General features: G+C 37.9%; 1 protein-coding gene across 3 annotated transcripts in view; it reads left to right on the top strand.

The window, feature by feature from the left end:
• Positions 1-21587, top strand: part of osbpl3b (oxysterol binding protein-like 3b) — a 59457-nt gene extending 37870 nt beyond the window's left edge. For 2 of the 3 annotated variants that reach the window (XM_083556660.1, XM_083556661.1), the window contains exons 10-23: positions 1188-1347; positions 2713-2843; positions 7063-7170; positions 8570-8704; positions 9708-9801; positions 9984-10228; positions 14502-14639; positions 14884-14947; positions 15052-15130; positions 16867-17011; positions 17775-17919; positions 18291-18417; positions 19723-19845; positions 20524-21587. In XM_083556660.1, coding sequence (XP_083412786.1) covers positions 1188-1347; positions 2713-2843; positions 7063-7170; positions 8570-8704; positions 9708-9801; positions 9984-10228; positions 14502-14639; positions 14884-14947; positions 15052-15130; positions 16867-17011; positions 17775-17919; positions 18291-18417; positions 19723-19845; positions 20524-20620 — 1791 coding nt within the window. In that variant the 3' untranslated portion in view covers positions 20621-21587. The remainder of the gene's footprint in view (positions 1-1187; positions 1348-2712; positions 2844-7062; positions 7171-8569; positions 8705-9707; positions 9802-9983; positions 10229-14501; positions 14640-14883; positions 14948-15051; positions 15131-16866; positions 17012-17774; positions 17920-18290; positions 18418-19722; positions 19846-20523) is intronic. The other variant, XM_083556662.1, reaches the window with a different exon arrangement.
• Positions 21588-21985: the final 398 nt, after the last annotated feature.

The raw sequence follows: 21985 nt of genomic DNA, 5'->3' as shown, positions 1-21985 counted from the left end.
TGCATGTTCAGACTGTTCAGATGTTTTTTTGTACTTTTGGGAAGTTTTTTTTATTTTTTTTATTAATTGTTGGTATTTGTACAGTTGTTTTTGGCTTGTGTTCTGGGTCAATTCACCAGGTTACTGGTTGTTAATTAAAGACTCTTACCTTAAGCTCTCAGTCTGTGTCCTGCATTTGGGTCCCTCCAGCCAGTTCCTGACACATGATGATATTACTGATGCAGTTACACGTTAATATGGAAGAAAATGTTCATTAATCCCTGGTTTGAGATGATTGGCGATAGTATCTAGGATGGCTGAAGTGATATCAGTGATAGTCACCATGTTGAAGATGATTTAAATGTCTGTCTGGAAAACATAGTGTGTGCAAGTTTAAGGCAGCCTTTGTTAAATTGTTTCATGTAACATTTTTTCATTTTGGCCTGTTTTGTAGTTCTGTATGAACCTTATCGTCAGACTTCTTTCAGTGATATATTTTACCATCTCTTTTCTTCTTTGCAAGTGGTACATGAATCAGGGTTTACATTTTGGGAAATAAAATTACTATTTTACTGTACAAACTTCAACACGGATCTAAACTGCTGTTTATAATGGAGTATATGCAAACCTAACATATATAATTTACATTTAATACTTATTATAGTTACAGCAAAAAAACAATAATGCACTTGCATGGAGTACCCAAGTGTAAAAAGGAAAGGCCCGCTAAGCAACAAAGAAGCTTAATACAAATGATATTAGACTTTTTATTGTCAAGTGGAAAGCTAGGTTTCAGTGGCTCTTTTTTTTTTTTTTTTTGGCTAGTAAAAGTTTTGAATGGCTAGTGAATAAAAAAAAATGCCTGGAGAATGAGTTTCAAAACTTGTATATAAACACAAAAATTATTAAAATCAACATGCAAACACATAATTATGCATAATCATCAATATCACTGGATGACAAATTCTGATCAATATGAGATATATTATGCCTAATACTATATGGAACAGCCCTACGTTCTGTAAATTCATTGTGAAGCTGTACTATGCAGGAAATGTGTAGTTGTGTAGGTGTATTTTGCTTCCTCAAAAATCTCTGGAAGACGACTAAACTTTGTTAAACCATACAACTGTTTATGTCTGTTACTTGAAGTGAATGAAATTAATTTCTGTACTAATGTGCTCTAATTTTCTGCCTCATTCTTGCAGGTCCCCAGCTGTATCTCCTCAGGCTCTGTGCGTCTTCATGCCTCCAATCCCAACCTTTCCTCTCCTGATCTTGCAATTGAGAAAAACTATCCAGAGCCCCTTGACATACCCATAGACGTGTCCAAACTGCAAGAAGATTTCTGCCGTGTGGCCAACAGCTGTGAGTGCTGCAGATAACCATTTATAGGATTTCTGTATTACAAACGCATTTCATTCAGGGAAATCTTTCATGCTGTGTGATGCGCAACAGCTGCTAATTGTGAAATACACTCTCACAGTTTTCCCTCTGATAAACCTGGGGTCTCCTCTGCCCTTGTGTGACGGCTACTCCAAATGTGAAACTCTCCATCCTGAGCTGTGAACCAGCAGACGCCTGCTGTGCTCACACTTTTGAGGGTTTCCTTCTGTGAGAACAGCTGTTAGAAAAAGAAAAGCATTTGCATACATTGTTTTGTTTTGTTTTGTTTTGTTTTGTGCTATACAATGTCTAGTACTGAAAGACAAGAAGATTATCTGTGTGAATGCAGGCTGCAGCTAATTCTTTCATTAGCATAATTCTTTGTAGGTGCAGCCGTAAAGTTTGAAGTGCAGCATTCTGCTGAATAGTTTTTTTTTTTACCTGTTTCTTTATCTAATATAACAAAAACAGACAATTAATTGTGCACTCTCTATGAACAATGCAGCAAGACTGTATTATAAATCCACATCATCTGTATAATTTTAAACAGTTAAATTCAAACTGAACCGTGCCTTATGCCTTATGACAGACAATTTAATTATTAAATTAATGTAAAAATAATTTTAATTATTGTATGTTTAAAAAGTATTGCTACATAATACCTTAATATGGCATTCGGTTACAGCTATGGTATGTGTAAACTTATTTTATTAAGTGTGAATGATGTATTGTCCTGTTCAGGTCTAAGTGTTTTCTGATAAATGTTCTTCATCAGAAAAGTTTGGAGACAACAGCTTGTAAAGTGACATTACACACAAATTAAAGCTAGCAGCTTCTGAGCTGTAGACTAAGGTTAAGGTATTATTTATTCACAGAGTAATGTTTCTTTTGTGCTTATATATTAATTTAGTCTGCAATATCACTGAATCTTAGGTCTTTAGTTACTTTTAGTGTCACTCTTTGTTTTGAATCCCAAGTCATTTTGTGAATCCCAAGTCATATTGATTTTTAAGGCAATCGAGTAATTTAGGATGACCTACAGAAATGATCAGCACATACAAGATCTTTAAATAAAAAGCTTCTTTCTAATATTTTACAATGTTTAAGATTGTGAGCCATGAAGCTCAATAAAATCAAAGTGAATACAGTTTAACATAATTCATACATATACATTTACATACTGTATATAACATTTATTTATTTAGCTTTTTCTTTGTTTTAAATAACGGTATATGTCTCTTTTTAATATAATTGTGCAAAAACATATATATAATTCACACAGGAAATGTATGTGCTTGTACACATTCTCTTAGATATAAAGTTTTTTTAATGTGTTGGTGATTCTAGTGCACACTAACCTGAAGTCAGCTATGGGCTCCCTGATGTCAGAGAAAGAGAAACTGAGGCAGATGATGGAACAGGAGACTTGTACAGCTCCTTCTGCACAGCTCCTTGGACTGAAAAGTGCTCTGGCTTCTGTAAGCCTGCCACACACACATACACACACACACACTTGCTTTTTTGCATTTTCTACTCTGGCTGAGCTTATTAACACCTTTCTAACTGTACATTGCTTTAACCTGCTGGATGTCATAAATTGTTTGAGCTTTCTGGCCCAATTAACAATTGAATACTGGATTTGTGTTGATGTCAGTGCAATGCTGTGTAATAAAACTCATTGGATACTCAATTTTACTACAAACACTCCTGGGTAATAATAATTACATATATTAATCTTTTAATGGTCTAAACAGCAAATCAATGAGCAGGAATGTATCAAATGGCAAGCATTAGCTCAATGGTTAGGATTTTTGCCTTCTAATTGGACTCATGAACTACGAGAATGGATTTAGACTGTAAATAATATAAACAGTCTGCTACAATTGTATGCATTCAAGCACCTGTTAGTGAACGGTTGATAACCTCAACAATGATGAAACCATAATGAATAGACATTTGGTGTCACCCAGATGGGGATGAGTTCCCTTTTGAATCTGGTTCCTCTCCAGGTTTCTTCCTCATGCAATTAAAGGGAGCTTTTGCTTGTAACTGTCGCCAGTGGCTTACTAATTAGGGAGAAATGTATAGGGACAAATTTATGACATTAAAATATATCAGTGGCGGGCCGTGCATTTGGTTGGTGGCCCTTTAGTGGGGATTCACCCGACTTAATTCACCTCTTAATACCACCACATTCACATTGCAATTATATGAACCATCAATACTATACAAAAACGCAATATAACAACACATGGCATTACAGAGAGAGAGGCAAGTCACATATTGAAGTTGAATACCATTTTTACTAAAGCAAGAACTGTGCCATGTACATCATCTGGAGCAGTTCACAATCAATATTTGTCTAATAACATGACAAAAACATAAAATAAATGTAAATAAAATAAATATAGAGATGCATACTCATAATATATACTCACAGAATTTGCACCGCTCCTCAGAGGCTGTAAGCCAGTGGTACCGCTCGTATTCACTGGTCTTGAAGTGGTGAACAAACTCTTTCCTGGGCTGAGACAAGCTAGCTAGCTTCGGGGTTGGCCGACCTCTTCTCATGATGTATGGCTTTTTTTGAAAATTTATTTTTAACAATGTCTGAGGCCAAATCAATTTCCCTTCTTCCGTCAGCCATTGTGGGCATAAAAAAGTCTAAACTCAGATGCATTAATGTGTGCACAGCTCTACACACATGTTTTGCCAGTCGAACTTGGTTGTAACAGTTTCTCTCTTAACAACCAATTAGAGGACGGAAAAATGCTAACGCTATTCTGGGCCGGCTAGCTGCCCTGTGAGGCGAATTTGAAATCTGATTGGTAAAGAAACAGACCCATTGCTAATATAGTCTATGGTAGATTAGCCAGCACTACTGATTCTGAAGGCCATGGGCAAATTAGATTGACATGGCAGCACATAGAGGCTGGAATCGAATTGGACCAAAAAAATCTAACATCCACATACACGTACTGAAGCAGTGCAGCCAAGAGAAATGCTATGAAATATAGAGAATAGACTGTTGGGAATAAATTAATACAATTTTATTGAACAAATATTAGAATTTAGGTTGTAAATGTAGGTCAGTGCTTCTGATAGTGTTTAGACCAGCAGAGAAGAACTTGCTGGCCCTGATGGCCCACCACTGAAATGTATTTTGGTAAATATGTATTGCTGTAAGGCTGCTTTTGGACAATGCATATGGTTAAACACTCTAGGTGCTTAAGGGTCCCCTTAAGCAAGGCCCTTAGCTGCTCAGTATAAAATGTAAATTGTAAGTTGCTCTGGATAAGGTCATCTCCCAAATGTTGCAAATGTAAGCAAATGAGCTTCTGTGCCACCATTTTTTTGTTTCCTTTTGCTCCAGTGAAATGTTAAGGAAAAAGCTAGAAACAGGAACATTTTGTTATATAGTTTCATTGTACGCTAAGAGGAAATCATGATAATGATGTAAACCATGCTTGTTGTCTGTGTGTGCAATGACCAGATTACAATCTAATTAATGGAACTGGGACGGATATAGCAGGGGGAGATCTACATTTTTTTTTTTTTTTCATTTGTACATGTTGACATATGTCAGAAGTTTCCAAACTTTTTGGGCAAACAACCTCAAATGAACCTAATGAGTTTAATGTGTCTCTCTGAGGTCTTGCCAATCATACATTTAAAATTCTAATTTTTTTGCATTTGAAAACATTAGACAGACAATGTTAGGATGCAAGTCCGTAAACTAAATGTAATAATCACCATCATATTTCCAAGCATTGCTCAAACCCTGGGAAGAGGTATTTGATTAAGCATAATGTATAATCATGAGCAGGAAACAGACGAGGTTTCAAAACTAAAACATATAAAACATAAATATCAAGGGTTATAAATTGAAATTAAATGAATCAGACATCTTAAACTAAGGATGAACAAACAAAAAACAGTTAGAGAGAGTCGGGTGGCGTGCAAAAAAAAAAGAAAAAGGGGCAGAGACTGGAAGTAAAACCAAAACATCATGGTTAGGGTGTGAGCAGCGCACGTCATGAAGAGAAATGTGGTGTGCACTGAGGGGATTTCATATTTTAGTAACACCTGGCCAAGCTTTGAAAGGTTTCTTATATTTCCGATTGTAGTGAGAAGTCCGAGCTTGACAGTTTTTACAAAAGTCCGAATGTAAAACAGAGCAGAGGTAGATAAATAAGGAAAGAGACCCAGTCACAACCTTATTTGCAAGGGGTTACATAGGCTGTAAACCTCTTAGTTTGGGAACCCCTGATATAACCCCACACATACATACACATTATATATCGGATTTCTCTTCTTGTATTATAATATTCCAACCTCTTGTGCTGAAATTTGGCCTGTAGTTCTTCAGTCATGTCAGAATTACAGTAATTACAGACAACAACTTGAAGATTCTGCTTGCAGTCTTGGAAATTATTTATTTATATTACTTTATATATTTTTTCTTGGCACAAAGTTGAAAGCTGCAATGCTGCACTGAAATGTTTATGTTTTGTTTTGAAGGCTGTTACAGAAAGCAAAAGGGGATTTAAAACCATACGTTGCACTGTTCCAAGCTGCTGCCCCTGTTTCTCAGTTGTGTATAACGTCATTTCACACTATATTGAGATAGAGCTGTCAGGAAATTCAGAAGTCTCAACTGCTAATTATAAGTTTTGTACAGATACTTTTTTTGAATGCCGTTTAGCTTGTAATTACTATAATTCTGACATGACTTGAATGCACTATTAAAAAAAAAGATCTGTGTCTACAGCATGCTATTTTGTGCTCATACTGTGTTGCAATTTCTTTTTTTACGTGTCTTACCATCTTTAATCAGACGTCAGGGGCTCTGCTTATTAATTAGTAAAAAACCTTTGTTAAAGTGTACATCATTTCATGTAAATTAACAGAGCACTTTATTAGGAACAAAAGGAAACTTTGTTCTTAAAGCAGCCTCAATTCTTCATGGCATGAACGCTGGAAACATTCCTTTGAGATTGTGGTCAATGTTAACATGACTGCGTCATGCAAGCAGGACTTGCTTCTACTACATCCCAAAGGTGTTTATTGGATTTAGATCAGGTGACTGAGAAGGCCACTGAAATACATCAAACTCATTGTCATATTCATGAAACCACATTCAGATGAGTTTTGCTTTGTGACATCATCATTCTCGAAGTGGAAGTAAATTGTGGCAATTATCAGCAACAATGTAAAATAGTCACATTCAAGCTATGTTTAATTAGCACTAACCATCCCAAAGTGTGCCAAGAAAATATCAACTCCACCAGCTTGGATTGGCAAGTGGGTTCATGGATTTATGATGTTTGGCCAAATTCTCTGACTTGTCTGTGGATCTTAACGTGATCTTCTGCTGTTATAGTCCTTGTTATAGTTACTGCTGTTATAGTTATAAATAAAAGTCTATGACAGGATCTTCAATATTTTGAAATACTTATACTCTGTTTTAATAAGGTTATAAATGTGTTCCAGAAGAGTTCAGATTCTTTAGAGAACACTTTACTCTGCCTGTGTGTGTGTGTCTGTGTGTGTGTGTGTGTGTGTGTGTTTGTGTGTGTGTGTGTGGGTGCGTGTGTGTGTGTGTGTGAGTGTGTGTGTGTGTGTGTGTGTGTGTGTGAGTGAGTGTGTGCGCGTGCGCGTTTGTACGCTTATGCTGGTTGCTGTTTGCTTTTGCAGGCTTTAGCACAGAACTCTGATCTGAGAGAGCGCCTCTGCAAGATACACATAGAGTCGCATATCTCAGAGCCTGCCGTCCTTAAAAACTTCAGCACTGGCGCGCTGCAGGTGGGTGTGAGGAATACACTACCACCAGCAGCACCCTCTTCTTTTCTACTGACCAGCATCATCCCAAACTTTTAGGCATAGAAACTGGCAAGGGTTAATCCATTTCATAAATGAAATGCAAGGTTGACTCAATCCTTCTGCTGCTCCTAGCTATTGTTTGCTGTAACCAAACATGTGCTTAGAAACTCCGACCATTTCTGTGATTCATCAGGAAAGAATTACTCAGAACTGTGTAGTAGTCAAGGAACTTGCTGTTACTGTTTCTTGAAACGAGAATGTCTTGGGTAAATTCGGGAGGTCTGTATTCACCTCCTAAGTAAAATGTATCAGGAATAGTGCTCAGTGTAGGAGTATGATTTTTCCAAATTAATTAAATCTAACTTTGATGACAGATTTAAAAGAAGCCTTTGGTCGTGAAATCTATCATAACTTTTTTAATGTCATCAGGATCAGAGACAGCTGACCACGTAGTTCTGCCATTGTCACAAATGATATTTATTGAGTGTGAGTACTTCTTTAGTTCTCTTTCAATTCAATTTTCTGCACGAGTCCCATTCACAGTGATTGATGTAAGCAGAACTGTCTATTTAATCGCGTGTCTGTACGTTAAAGATCTTCATACATGGAGCACACACATTATTACGTTGCCTGGTATAGAAATTTTAATTCATTATTAAGAATAATTAGTGATTAGTAATTATTTAGAAAGGCTACACTATACACAGTATGTTAAACTGATTTAAATGAAGAATTTGGGTATTTTTCCCACATTATTTACAGAGCAGTAAAACCTCAGGTTAGTCAGTAAGTTATAGATGTTCTGGACCCTATTGCAGTGTATCAAGTAAATAATAAAATAGCCTTTAAAATAGCCTTTAGGAAGCAGTGTATTAGTCTTTTGCCTTGCAGAAACCTTTGGTCGGTAATCATTATGCTGTGCCTCAAAGATTGGGATAGATGAATTCACTAAATCCTGTCAAGCTGTTGCTAGTTAAGGAATTTCCTTGAATACACAGACACTAACAATCAAACTTCCACACATCTAAAAAACACATCACCACGCTTGATATTTCCTGTGGTTTACTCTGTCAGCAGTGGGCTTTCTAAATCAACACCTTCCTTCTGCACTAATTAGCATGGCTTGCAAAACAAGCTTATATCTTTCTTTCCTGGTTAGAAACAGAAGCCATGATGTGCTTGCATCGTCGATTATTGGGTTTGGCAAATGAGTTTCTTCTGTTAATAAAGTGAGCAAGTGGTATTTGGTTGATCATTTTTATTCAGAACCGTGGTACACCATTTTCCATGTATTTAGGATTCCTGTTTGACTGCATTGTAGCAGGTGGATGATTAAATGCAGACATTGTGTTTTTACTAAGCTATGACTTGCCGATTACAGAAGCAGGAATCCTCAGACTCCCGCCACCTCGTCCACCAGGTGTCCAATGAGAGCCGAGCTTCCATTACAGATTCTTTGTCTGAGTTCTTTGATGCGCAAGAGGTCTTGCTATCAGCGAGCTCTTCTGAGAACGAGGTGAGACCCTTCGTGTCTACTCTGTAAATATTGTTTTTTTTGGGGTTTTTTTTTTTTACTTGGAGCGCCATGACTATTTCTACACTTCACCGTCTTATTTTTTGCTTACAGCATGATGTTTTTCCAGAAATATTGCTATGCCCACTTTTACCTTCTCCTCCCTCTGAGGATTATGAGTCATACCCTGGGAGTAGAATAGTTTCTAGTTCGCTGTTGACTGCTGTTTGATGCTACAGCCAACAGTGTGTTGGATGATGCACTATAAACCAACCTTTGACATGTCAGGTTCAAGGCATCAATATCTCAGTTTTCTTTCGCTTTTCACACACTTTTTTTGTCACTTCGGCCAGACTTGTCCAAACAGCTTCAATAGCAGAACTAATGTGAAAATAGAGCTAATTGCTTGCTTCTAAAAATACCCCTCCAAAGAGCCAAGTGAAAATTTGTTCTCCTCCCATGAGAGTTTCTCTCTCTCTCTCTCTCTCTCTCTCTCTCTCTCTCTCTCTCTCTCTCTCTCTTTCTTAATCTATCTCCCTTTATCCCTCTCCCTCTCTTCCTCTCTCTCTCTCTCTCTCTCTCTCTCTCTCTTTCTCTACTGTATGTACTCCACTCCTACTCTCAAATTCAATCATACAAGCATGCACACACTTGAGTGAGACTTCCACTATTATTAACGGTGGGTGGTAAAAGAGGAGCCTAGTGATCAGTGCTCCCGAGTGCATGTGAGTAGCCAGGAGGTGTTAATCTGACAAAACAGCGGAACTACTATAATAAAGATCTCTCTCTCTCTCTCTCTCTCTCTCTCTCTCTCTCTCTCTCTCTCTCTCTCTCTCTCTCTCTCTCTCTCTCTCTCTTTCTCTCTCTCTCTCTCTCACTCTCTTTCTCTCTCTCTCTCTCTCTCTCTCTCTCTCTCTCTCTCTCTCTTTCTCTCTCTCTCTCACTCTCTTCTCTCTCTCTCTCTCTCTCTCTCTCTCTCTCTCTCTCTCTCTCTCTCTCTTGTTAGCCTTCTGAAGATGACTCATACATCAGCGATATCAGCGATAATATCTCCATGGACAACTTCAGCAACGAGGTCCAAAATGAGAGACTTGACTCAGGTGACTCAGGTGTTTCACCTTATTTGCTCCTGCTCTTTCAATCTATCAAGTGACAGTACAAGCACCAAGACATTTGAGATTAGATAGATACCGTGTACTTCTTTCACTCCCCCGACACATTTTCAGAACATTCTCATACTCCAGCAAACATTCTTACTCATCCAGTGAATCTCTGCTCTTAGATTGCACTGAGAACGGTGTCCCTCAGGGAAAGCGGCGTTCTTTGCTCCCGTCTCCAAGCCCCAACACCAGCAACATCAGTCTGTGGAACATCCTGAGGAATAATATTGGAAAGGACCTGTCCAAGGTGGCCATGCCTGTGCAGCTGAATGAGCCGCTTAACACCCTGCAGAGGTTGTGTGAGGAGCTGGAGTACAGCGAGCTGCTCGACCAGGCCGCGCACACACAGGACCCATTTGAACGCATGGTATCCATCAGGGCACACACACACGCATATACAGTGCATCCTAAAAAGTATTCACAGCACTTCACTTTTTCCACATTTTGTTATGTTACAGCCTTATTCCATTTAATATTTTCCTCAGAATTCAATACCCCAAAATGCCAACATGAAAGAAGTTTGTTTAAAATCTTGCAAATTTATTAAAAATAAAAAACTGAAAGAAAAAAAAAACACGTACATAATTATTCACAGCTTTTGCCATGACACTCAAAATTGAGCTCAGGTGCAACCTGTTTCCACTGATCATCCTTAAGATGTTAATTGGAGTCCACCTACGGTAAATCCAGTTGATAGGACATGATTTGGAAAGGTACACATCTGTCTATATAAGGTCCCACTATTAACTATTGGTCCCACTATTGGTCCCACTATTGGTGCCAGAACAGAGAAGAGCCTTGAAATAAACGTACATATTACCATGAGAGAAGGTGGTACCAGTCGAGCAGTGGTACAGGATCTCAGGCAGCGCGGTGGTGCGAGGAGTGTTGAGCTCTCTGAGGTAAGAGGGTGCTGGTCCATTTTTGGCTTTGTAGGCAAGAATCAGTCTTTTGAATGTGATGCATGCAGCTACCAGAAGCCATAGGAGGAAGCGCAGCAGTGGGGTGGTGTGAGAGAACTTGGGCAGGTTGAACACAAGTCGCGTAGCTACGTTTTGGATAATTTGACGAATAGTGTTCAGAGGTAGACCTGCCAGCAGAACACTATTCGTCAAATTATCCAAAACGAATAGTGTTCAGAGGTAGACCTGCCAGCAGAATTTAGCAGTAGTCCACTCCTTTGTGGACAGAAATGGTTGAATTCTTTGGATGTTGTAGAGAAGGTACCGACAACAACGAGCCACATTAGCAACATGTGAGAAGAAGGACAGTTGATTGTCCATAGTTACCCCAAGGTTATTAGCAGTGGCTGAAGAGAAGAGCAGAGAGTTATGAAGCGTTATTCTGAGATCCTGACCTGGGGATAATTCACCTGGGATGACCAGCAGTTTGGTTTTGCTAGAGTTAAGTTTTATTTGAGGAGCACTCATCCGCGAAGATATGTCCTAGCATGCTGAGATTCGAGTGTAAGCTGTGGTACCTGAGGGAGGAAAGGAGAAGATGAGTTGAGTGTCATCAGCATAGCAGTGGTAAGAAAACCCATGTGAGGATATGACTTCACCAAGTGAGTAGGTATAGAGGGAAAAAAGAAAGGGACCAAATACTGAGCCTTGTGGGACACCAGTGGATGGTCCGTGTAGGACATGTTACATGAGCTTCCAGGTAGGAAGCAAACCATTCCCATGCTGCTCCTTGGAAACTGAGGCTTCTGAGGGTAGACAAGAGAGTCTTATGGTTGACTATGCTCCCACTTCCTTTCCGCTGATCTAAATTCTCAGCGATTGCTGTGCAAAACCTCTGACAGCCAGGGGGCGAGACAAGAAGTCTTCTTGGGTTTAGTAGTCTGGGGCAGTGGAGGTCCATGGTTGAGGAAAGAATGAGGAGATGAAAACGTCAGTGGCAGAGTCCAAGGTTAAAGAGGGAAATGAGTCAGGGTCAGGAAGAGATGAAAGAGTACAGGAAACTACTGATGAGGGAGAGATGGAGTGGAGGTTAGAACAGATAAGCGAGAGATGTTGAAAATTGTTTTTAGATAGAATAGTAAGAGTGTTTATAAAGGAAACCAGGTGATGATAAAAAAAAATTTAAGTGGTTAAATGCAGTGATGTAAATAGACATCACAGATGATAACCTGCTCCAGAGTGCTCTGGACCTCAGACTGGGGCAACAGTTCATCCTGCAACAGGACAATGACTCAAAGCACACAGCTCAGATAACAAAGGAGTGGCTACAGGACAACTTTGTGAATGTCCTTGAGTGACTCAGCCAGAGCCCAGACTTAAACCTGATTGAACATCTCTGGAGAGATCTGAATATGGCTGTGCTCATTCTCCAACCTGATGAAGCTTAATAGGTTCTGCAAAAAAGAATGAGAGAAACTGTCCATAAATACAGTTTAGTGCCAAGCTTGTAGCATCATACACAAAAAGACTTGAGGTTGTAATTAGTGTCAAAGGTGGATCATCCGCATGTTTGATTTGGCACATGTTTTTACGCTGGGTGCCCTTCCTAATGCAACCCTCCCCATTTATCTGGGCTTGGGACCGGCACTAAGAGTGGCTGGGGTCGGTTCCCTGACCGGGGATCAAACCCGGGCCGCAGTGGTGGGGGCCGCATCCTAACCATTAGACCACCTTTTTTTTCCTGTATTTATTTTTATACATTTGCAAAGCTTTCAAACACATTTCTTTCACATTGTCCTTATGGGGTATTGTTTGTCAAATTTAGAGGAAAATAATCTATTTAATCCATTTTGGAATAGGGCTGTAACATAAAAAAAATATAGAAAAAGTGAAGCGCTATGAATACTTTGCGGATGCACTGTATATGAAAACTTGACATCTGGATGACATGGTTAACAAACGATGGAACAATAGTGTGTTGAGGTCATAAGCATATAGAACTAGGGTATAGTGAAACTACAGATGCCTTGTACATCCTTGAAATTGGTAAACTCCTAAAATATACAATATTCAACTGTGATCATAATGATGTAAAACATGTAAGGAGTAAAACAGTGTGAGGTGGTGAATAAAAATAATAAACAGCAGGTTGGTGAGATGTGCTCTGGCACAGTTTTCTTCCCTGTACAACAAAATATCCCAACATTTTGATTTGATTTCTGTGTGAAATCAGAATGTAATATAATTGTTGTTTCAACTTGTAGTAACTTGTATAAGACTTGTATAACTGCAGCAGTGGGAGTAAAATAGTCTGATATTTTTATCTTCACCATTTGTATACATTCGAGTCTGTTTTTCATATGATTTCTTCATTCCCCATTGCCCACTTTCAGATAGCATGTCTTGAGCTGTTTCTGTTAAATGCTTGAATTTCACTATTGTAAAATATCCCTTGTCATCTTTCTAAGATGTACAAAATTTGATCATCACCTTATTACAGGCCATGTATAATTTCTTCTGTCAGACTTTCAGTCATCGTAAATGTCGCGCCTCTGTCGAGTCCGATGTCTGATTTACAGTGTCATTTACTGTTAGCTGATCACATTTACCATTACTGGAGCCATGCTTTTTTAATTGTCAGTCTAATCCAAGCTCATCTAGCATCTGATGGCCATTGCTCATGACTGTGTCCTTAGTATGATGGAGTAAAGTAAAGTGAGCTTTGGTCAGCTACATTTAGCAGATCTACACACATTCAGACATATAATTGGAAGTAGAGCTTGTTGCGCTTCCAGTAATATTTATTGTAAGGCTTTCAGATTTAGGCTTGTTCCCTGTAAAAGTGTCAGACTGGAGGCTTGTGTAATGTACCAGGGGTCACATAAATGTAAAGCTCATTAATGAGTAGATGTTTTAAAGAAATTGAACACAACTGAGCAAAATGTGATAGTTAGAGCAAGAGTTATCAAGAAAAGTGAAGTGCTCAGGACAATATAATGGAGAGTTAATAGCCCAAGACAGGCTTTTGTCTCGTATTAAGAGGGGCACAAAGTTCTCCAGCCCCTTCTCTGTGTTCACTGAGTGGACCTGAGTGACCTCTTTTCTTCCACTAAACCAGTGCTCCATTAGAGGAGCTTTCAAACTGGCCACAGTCAGACACTTTGTATGTGAGTACTTCCAGTGTTTATTACACAGGAGAGGGTGAGTCAGTGGTGGACTCTAATGGCTTGATGGAAATCTGAATTGTCTCTCAGCTTTAAGAAGCATTGATGGTTTTATAAGGACCTTTGCAGCCCGAGTGATTATACATTGCTTTCTCAAATGTCCACACTTCAGGAAGTTTTGAGAGTGCACTCATGAACTCAGTGCCAAGTTCAGTGTGCTGTTTTCATGTCATTATCGAAATTTCATCAGTTTTACTACTCCATTTTTTTTTTGACTAAGTAGTGGAGGAATAACATTTTCGAAACATCACTATTCAACACTTATTTGTTAAAGATTCTCATCATTGCAGTGGATTTATCATTGTATTTCGATTTTTTCATAAACCGATCCAAAAAGGGTTAATGTAACACCAAGGCCAAAGATCCAATTTTTTTTCTATAGCCTCCTTCATGTTTAAAGTATACGGTTAGGATTCTATATACTACTTGTTACAACTGATTTTAAATAAACACTTATTGATATATTTGGATAGATATAGATAAGTTTCTAAGCTTGTCTTGTGTGAATGTGTAGGTGTACATTGCAACATTCGCCGTATCAGGCTACGCCTCCAGTTACTACAGAGCAGGAGGGAAACCATTCAACCCAGTCCAAGGGGAGACGTATGAGTGCGACCGGCCAGATAAAGGATTTCGCTTTATAGCAGAGCAGGTATAAGTATGTTTATGCTGGGTTATACTGTAAACTGCATTTAATTGTGTACATACATTATTTATGTACACTAGGTTTAGTAAAACTTTAATGTTAACACAGCCAAAGACATCATATACAATTGTGTGTCTTTAACTCTGTGGTAAAAGTTGGAAGATCTACATATGGCTGGAAAATTCAGGTGTCCCAATACCTTAGTCAATATAGTGTATACACTTACGTCACTCTGTTTTTCCCGCTTTAGGTCAGCCATCATCCCCCCATATCTGCATGTCATTCTGAATCGAAAAACTTTATCTTCTGGCAAGGTAAAAGATCAGTCGGGTGGATATGTATATAGTACAGATGAGCTCTGAGGCTCTGTGAGCAGTTTTCTCTCAAGGTGACCCTGGTGTTTGTGTGGCACATTTAGATGTGAGGTGGAAAAACAAGTTCTGGGGGAAGTCCATGGAGATTGTTCCTGTTGGCACCACTCATGTAGTTCTCCCTGGGTAAGTGCTCTGATTCTCCTGGCTATTTTTCTGACATTCCCACACACATTAATACAGATTCTGTATAAAGATCTTTCCACTGCCATGCAGATTTATGATTTCTCTTAAGCGTCACTGCACAGTGCACTGTAAGCACATTAACACATGCCTCTTTATAACTTATTAGGACTGTCAGATATTTTACTATGTGTGTCACTCTAGGAAAGTCCATCAGATGTTACTGTAGCTGAATTTTGTTTTTAAGAGATTAAAAATTTGTTGATGCTGCCACTTCTAGAGGCAATAAATATATATATTTTGCTAAATTGACAATGACCATTCTGATATTATTGAATACTTTTGGTCTAGTGTATCTTTCCTGCAAAGAATCATAGCAGGTCAACAAATGTGATGCTAAAAAGAGCCAGTCTGCCTACAGGTGCTTTAAAACTCAACTGACTCAGAGATTATGTTTATTTTTTTATATCAAAAAATCAAGGTCAATACAATCTAGGCCAGTACCAAATACAGACAAAATTCACACCAGTCAAAATCAGTACAGGTTCAGTGAATAAAATTAGCAAACAGTAATCTAAGGGCTAGATAAGGTGCAATGTCGAGGTGAGGCAAAACACAAGGTCAGGCTCTCCAAAACAAGATCAGTCTAAAAAAATTACAGTCCAGGTTTCACACAAACACTTCAAATCCATGTGCCTTATATGCTGGGTACCCAGAAATAATCTGGGTAGCCAAAGAGGTTATTTATTATTAAAGGGAACATCATGCAGTGTTGGAGACAGATACATTTGCTGTTTAGACTCTTGATTGAAAGTAGCAAACTCTAATCAGAAATAGGCAAAAGGCTAGCGAATCAGCAAACAGCAATTGAAGGGCAAATAATTCAATAGTAAGCGTGCAAAAATCTGGATATCAAGTACAGGTTTAATAGGTTGTATAAGCCAGGTATGTTTACACGGAACAGTTTTTTACACAGAACAAAGAAACAGAAGGGTTTCAATGACAATATCGAATGAAAAGGACCACAGCTGAAAGACATCCTGATAATACAATCTATGACAAGACATGGGAAGAGACAAGTCACAAACCAAAGCAAACACTCATCGCAACAAATACTTTGACTCTGTAGCTTTGGGGGCTGTGAGGGGGAAATATGGGACAAATGTATGTTTATACTGACCTGGAATATTGACATGATATTTAGGCAGATTTAAGATATTTGTGTAATTAAGATTTTCTTAAAAACTGTATAAATTTTGTAAAAATGATCAGACATTATTAGGGATTTCTGTCACTCATTTTTAAATGGGGTTCTGTTGGAGTATACTGTGTAGTTTCTGGAACATCGTGATATAGTGCACACATAAAGAAACATAAAGTCGTTTGACATTTGTCCTATTTTAAAGGGCACTTCGAAAATCTTTTAAAGAAATTAAATCCATTATAAAGATGGCAGATTATATGTGGATTTTGGAAAGCCGGTGAAATGTTTAATTTGATAGATACCAGTGATTAACTAAGATTATTTGAGTAAATATGAACATGAAGTTTCATGGTATAGTTGTGACATTTGTAGGTATTACACACACATAGTGCAGCTCTATTGCAACATGTGCTCTATTTGTTGAAGTGTTTTATATGTATGTCAGAATTAATATTAATATTTTTAAAATAATCAAATGAATATGATAATTCTTTATGGTAATGAGTATCATTTTAAAACCTGCTTTGTTCAACAGCTCGGGAGACCACTACGAGTGGAACAAAGTGACATCGTGCATTCACAACATTCTGAGTGGGCAGCGCTGGATCGAGCACTACGGAGAAATCTCTATTAAGAACTCCAGCAGCGATATCTGTCAGTGTAAAGTCACCTTCGTCAAGGTGAGCTACGTTCCCCCCACATGCTGAGACGTCCACTTACAGTAAATTAAATCTTTGTGCTATGTAACCTCAATCTTATTCACCACACTGCATGATGTATATATTGTGCTAAAGTCCATGTACACAATGACATATAGCATTCTGATTATCATGAGTCAGTGTACATTGACTCATTTTATGTTGTAGAACACTGTTTAGGTAGAGAAGGAGAAAGATCTTTGTGAAGCGAATGAAATGAAACCATTCCATTACCATTCCATAATGTATGTGGAGGCATGCTGGGATCTAATTCTTAAATTCTGAGAGAATGAATGAGATATTAGTTAATCTACCACAAAAAATCAAGACCTTAGCATAGTGATTAGAGTGCTATTGTAATGACTGTAGAATAGTCATTAACATTGGTGTCATTCCAAATACATGACATCTAAAATGATTGGTCACATTAATGAAGTGAGTATGGGGCAGAAAAAGAATGTGACAAGTTCAGGGAGAGGGAGATGAGAGCAAAGAAAGAGATGATTAATGGCATTTCACCAGTGGCTCAGCAGTGCCATCTTCTGAAGGATGAGAACACATACTGCATGTTATACACAAATAGGCTAATGAAGGAAAGCAGATTTATTAACTTTGCTAATTAACTTGATTTGAACTGATGTCCCATATTTTAGAGTAAACACTTTAAATTAGGAACCTGTAGACGGTGTGTTGATCGGATTGGACTGAAACAACAATGACAGTGCTGTTTTTTTCTGCATTGCAGGCTAAGTACTGGAACTCCAATATGAACGAAGTGGAGGGAACTATTGTGGACCATAAAGGCAAGGTGATACACAAGCTGTTTGGGAAGTGGCATGAGAGTATATGCTGTGGAAGCCCACAATCTGCTACATGCATCTGGAGAACCAGTAAGATACAAACATTTATAGTCCACTGCACATTTAATCATCTCTGCAGCAATCCTGTACCTGACTACCTGGGGGTTTCAGTTGATGGTGTATCGCAGCTGAAACCTTTTATTATAATGAAATGACACATGCATTACAATCAGACATTCTGATTTATTAATACTTTAGCCAGAAAAAAACAATGTGATTGACTCACAAGATCTAGTGACATATGAATTACAGCATACTGTACTTTACATCCAAACTATATATCTTCAATATCACAATTACTGTCACATCGTTCTTGATTTTTTTTTTTTTCTTTTTTTTCATTGATAAATATTAAATTGTGTTTTTTGTTGTCTTATGAGCTTTATTTATTATTTTTGTAGATCCAATGCCTGCTGAGTATGAGCAGTACTACGGCTTCACTAAGTTTGCTCTTGAACTGAATGAACTGGACCCTCAGACCAAACCATTTCTGCCTCCCACAGACACGAGATTACGCCTCGATCAGAGGTAAACCCATCTAGCATTCAGAATTTTTGTACATTTGTTTAGATAGGAGTTATTTGTAAAGACAAGTATTTGATAGCAGTTTTTTTCTTACTTTAATTTCAATTTAACTTAATTGTTCATGGAATAGTTTCCACAAGATGATGGAAACATTCCTTTGAGATTCTGCTCTATGTTCTAGCACTTTTCTAAGGTGTACTATATGATGTATATGATTGTATTGTAGTTCAAAAGCCAAACAGACACAGAGACACAAAAGTCATGCTTAATGCTTAAGAACAAAATGGCTGAATTAAATCTACAAAAAATACATAACTCAAATGAAAGTGTGATGGACAAAAGTCATATAAATCATCGTATTAAATGCAATGCTGAATACATTTTTAAATGATCATAAGATCTTTTTTTTTTTAAAGCATCAGGTTGGACTGCCAGTTTACAGCTCCAGTGTTTTGGCTTCACTCCTGGACTCAGATTAGTGTCTAGTTTCTAGTGGAGTTTTTCTTTTTTTCTTCAAGCATGGTTTTCTTCCATTATCTCATGTTTCCTTCAACTACCCAAAACCATGTTAGTAAGTTGATTGGCTGTGCAAAATTGCCTGTAGCTAAATGTGTTTGTGCATAATGTCCTGTGATGAACTGACTTCCTTTTTAAGCCAATCCCATGTTTTTGCCTCACACGCCATGTTCCTGGATTCATTTTGACCTTGACCAAGATAAACTAATAAATGAATGGATATAAAAAGAAAACACATAATAAATGCTCCAAGTTCTAGCGCAGCAGGGAATTCAGGTTTCAGCAGTGTTTAAATGTGACATACACTTGTGTCCTTGTGCAAATTCAGGCTGCAGTGCTTTAGTAGTCAAGGCGGGTTTAGGATTTTTAATATTAAAGCCAATTCATACAGTCCAGAGAATTCCTGCAGTGCCAGTAATACCTGATAATACCTGATAATACCTAATTTCTGAGTTTCAACTCATTGTGTGTTATTTATGTCCTACTATTTATTGAGACAATTGTTTGTCCTTCATTCCTCTTCTGTAATAATGGCATTAGTCTATTAACCAGTTTTTATACTGCTGGCTCTTTAATTTTTCATAAAGCTGTCTAAGTTTGCAGTTGCGCTTTTTTTAGGTTAAACTTTACATATCCCTCCACACTGCCACGTGATTCTCCATCACCTTCTATTGTAAGCAAAGTCAAAGAAACAATGGCATGTTGCATAGCGTACCATCTGTGTGTGTGTGTGTGTGTGTGTGTGTGTGTGTGTGTGTGTGTGTGTGTGTGTGTGTGTGTGTGTGTGTGTAGGTTATTAGAGGAGGGGAACGTTGAGTCTGCAGAAGCCCAGAAGCAGAGAATCGAACAGCTACAGAGAGATCGGCGCAGAGTCCTCGACGAGAACAACATGGCACATCAGCCACGGTTTTTCCAGTAAGAGCCCCCACAGGAATAATTTCCTTCTCAATGCAACATTTATTCATCTATAATATATTAGTCACTTACTCTGTGTTGGGTTCTCAGAGACTCCTGCGAAATAAATAGTAAACAATGTAACTAGTAGAGAAGGTATGAAGTTATAAAATGAAAGAAAGAAAGGGTGTAAATATGCACTCACTGTGAGTTTATGGTGCAAACTTCTAAGCTCTTATTCAAGCCAAAGACTATATATATATAAAACTTTTACTTTTCCTGAAGAAAATGTGAGTGGCGCTTGGTGGCGTAATAACGCTCACATCTGTGTTAGTAAATGATCATATGGGTAAAATAGTTACTGGTCTATCAGTCAGTTCACTTTACTATGATCTTTTTTTAATATAATAAATGTGATGATAGTATTGGATGATGAGCAAATGGACATGTGTGGATTGATTTAATTAATAGCCAGAAGAGATAAATAGTTAAACAGTTATTAAACAGTATTTATGAGAGACTCACCGACTTCAAACAGTATTAAGGAGAGATGCTTTTTAAAATAGTTGCTTAATTAAATGTTTGGATAACTCTTTCTTTGCTCAAGATGAATCATTAACACCAATGATTCAAAATATTAAAGTGAATAACGTTTCACAATGCTAGTTGCTAAATCCAAGGTTTTATTTTGGCTTGCAGGAAATCAAAAGATGACACATGGGTCAGCAACAACACTTACTGGGATCTGAGGAAAGATCCAGGCTTCAGTAATCTGGATTGCCCAGTGTTGTGGTGAACTACAGATTAACAATGATCACTCATAGGCCTCTTTAGTCTTCTCCTTCTCCTTTCTCATCACTGTTGCCTGCTCTGATCTTCAGCGTATGGGTGAAAAGCACATGTGGAATGTGGAGACTAAGACAAACGCTGACGAAAGTGATTTTTCTCGCCTGATAGTCAAACTGAGGATCTTCACTTGAATTGCAAAACATTTTCTTTATTTCAACACCTTTTGTTATATAATATTCCATTTTGAATGCCTTAATATGCTTCTGATATGTTTTACAGTGTGTTTATGCAGGCACCTTCCTTGAATGTCTAGAAATTATGCAAGCATATCCCAGTGTTTCATGTTTATCACTGCTGTGTGCAACTAGTAGCACAAAGATCCTGACACATACACTGTTGCATTGCAGTACTCTTGTGATTTAGAGCAATACTGCAGACAGTACAATACCTGAAGCCGTGTCTGAAACAAAAGAACCTGCGCATGCACATCTGAAATATGCTGTCGTCTGATCAAAGTAACATTGTCTACCTCCTGAAAGAGATGGTACTCTTGTATGTAATATAGGGAACACATTGGAGTATGAATTTAAACCTGTCTTATGCCTTATGGTCACACATATTCCATAACACCTTTATTATACCCTTTCATTATGATTAGAAAAAATAAACATAATACATATTACAATGTTGCTAGCATCTGAGAAAGATTCACACAGCTTTGTTTCAAGTACTAAATAGTTACCATGCTGCTTTGGGATGTTTTAGCTGATTATTTCAGCATTTTCAGTTTTGTAATCTGTGTTCATCGAGTTCTTCCTTGTAAAGAGAGCAACTGAGGAAATCATATTAACCACTGTTATGATTCCTCTCTTCTTCAATAAACCAATCGTATCTGTGTCTAGCTTTTTATTTTTATTATTATTATTTATGTTATGATGCTCCATTCACTGAATAAAGTGATGCTCTCTGTTTTATCCTGTGGCCTAGTTTATGTGCTATTATTAACTGCTGTTCACAACGCTGTCAATTTGAAAATTAGAACCTATAAAGCATCATCCTTGTGTTATGGAGTCAAGTTATAAATTAAGCAGAATATCTGCTCAGATGTGTGAGGACTTTGGTCCGGCAACAGACCAAAGTCCTTACAAATCTCAGCAGATATTCTGCTTAATCTATTTATAATTTAGCTTGAATATTGTTAAAAGGTTTTGAGATTTTGTATCGGCCTGTCCCAATAGGCTTCTTGTGCCTGTGGATTTGGCACAGGTGGGTTTGCCAACTCCAAATCTTGGTACAGCCAGGTTTAAAAAAGCACACTATTCTTAACTCCAATGAGTATTTGTTGAACATGTCGTATTGAATGAAACAGCTC

Source organism: Silurus aristotelis (assembly GCF_946808225.1).
Source record: "Silurus aristotelis genome assembly, chromosome: 1".
Lineage (NCBI taxonomy): Eukaryota > Metazoa > Chordata > Actinopteri > Siluriformes > Siluridae > Silurus > Silurus aristotelis.
Note: the sequence above shows the minus strand (reverse complement) of the source record. Positions and strands in the feature narration are given on the sequence as shown.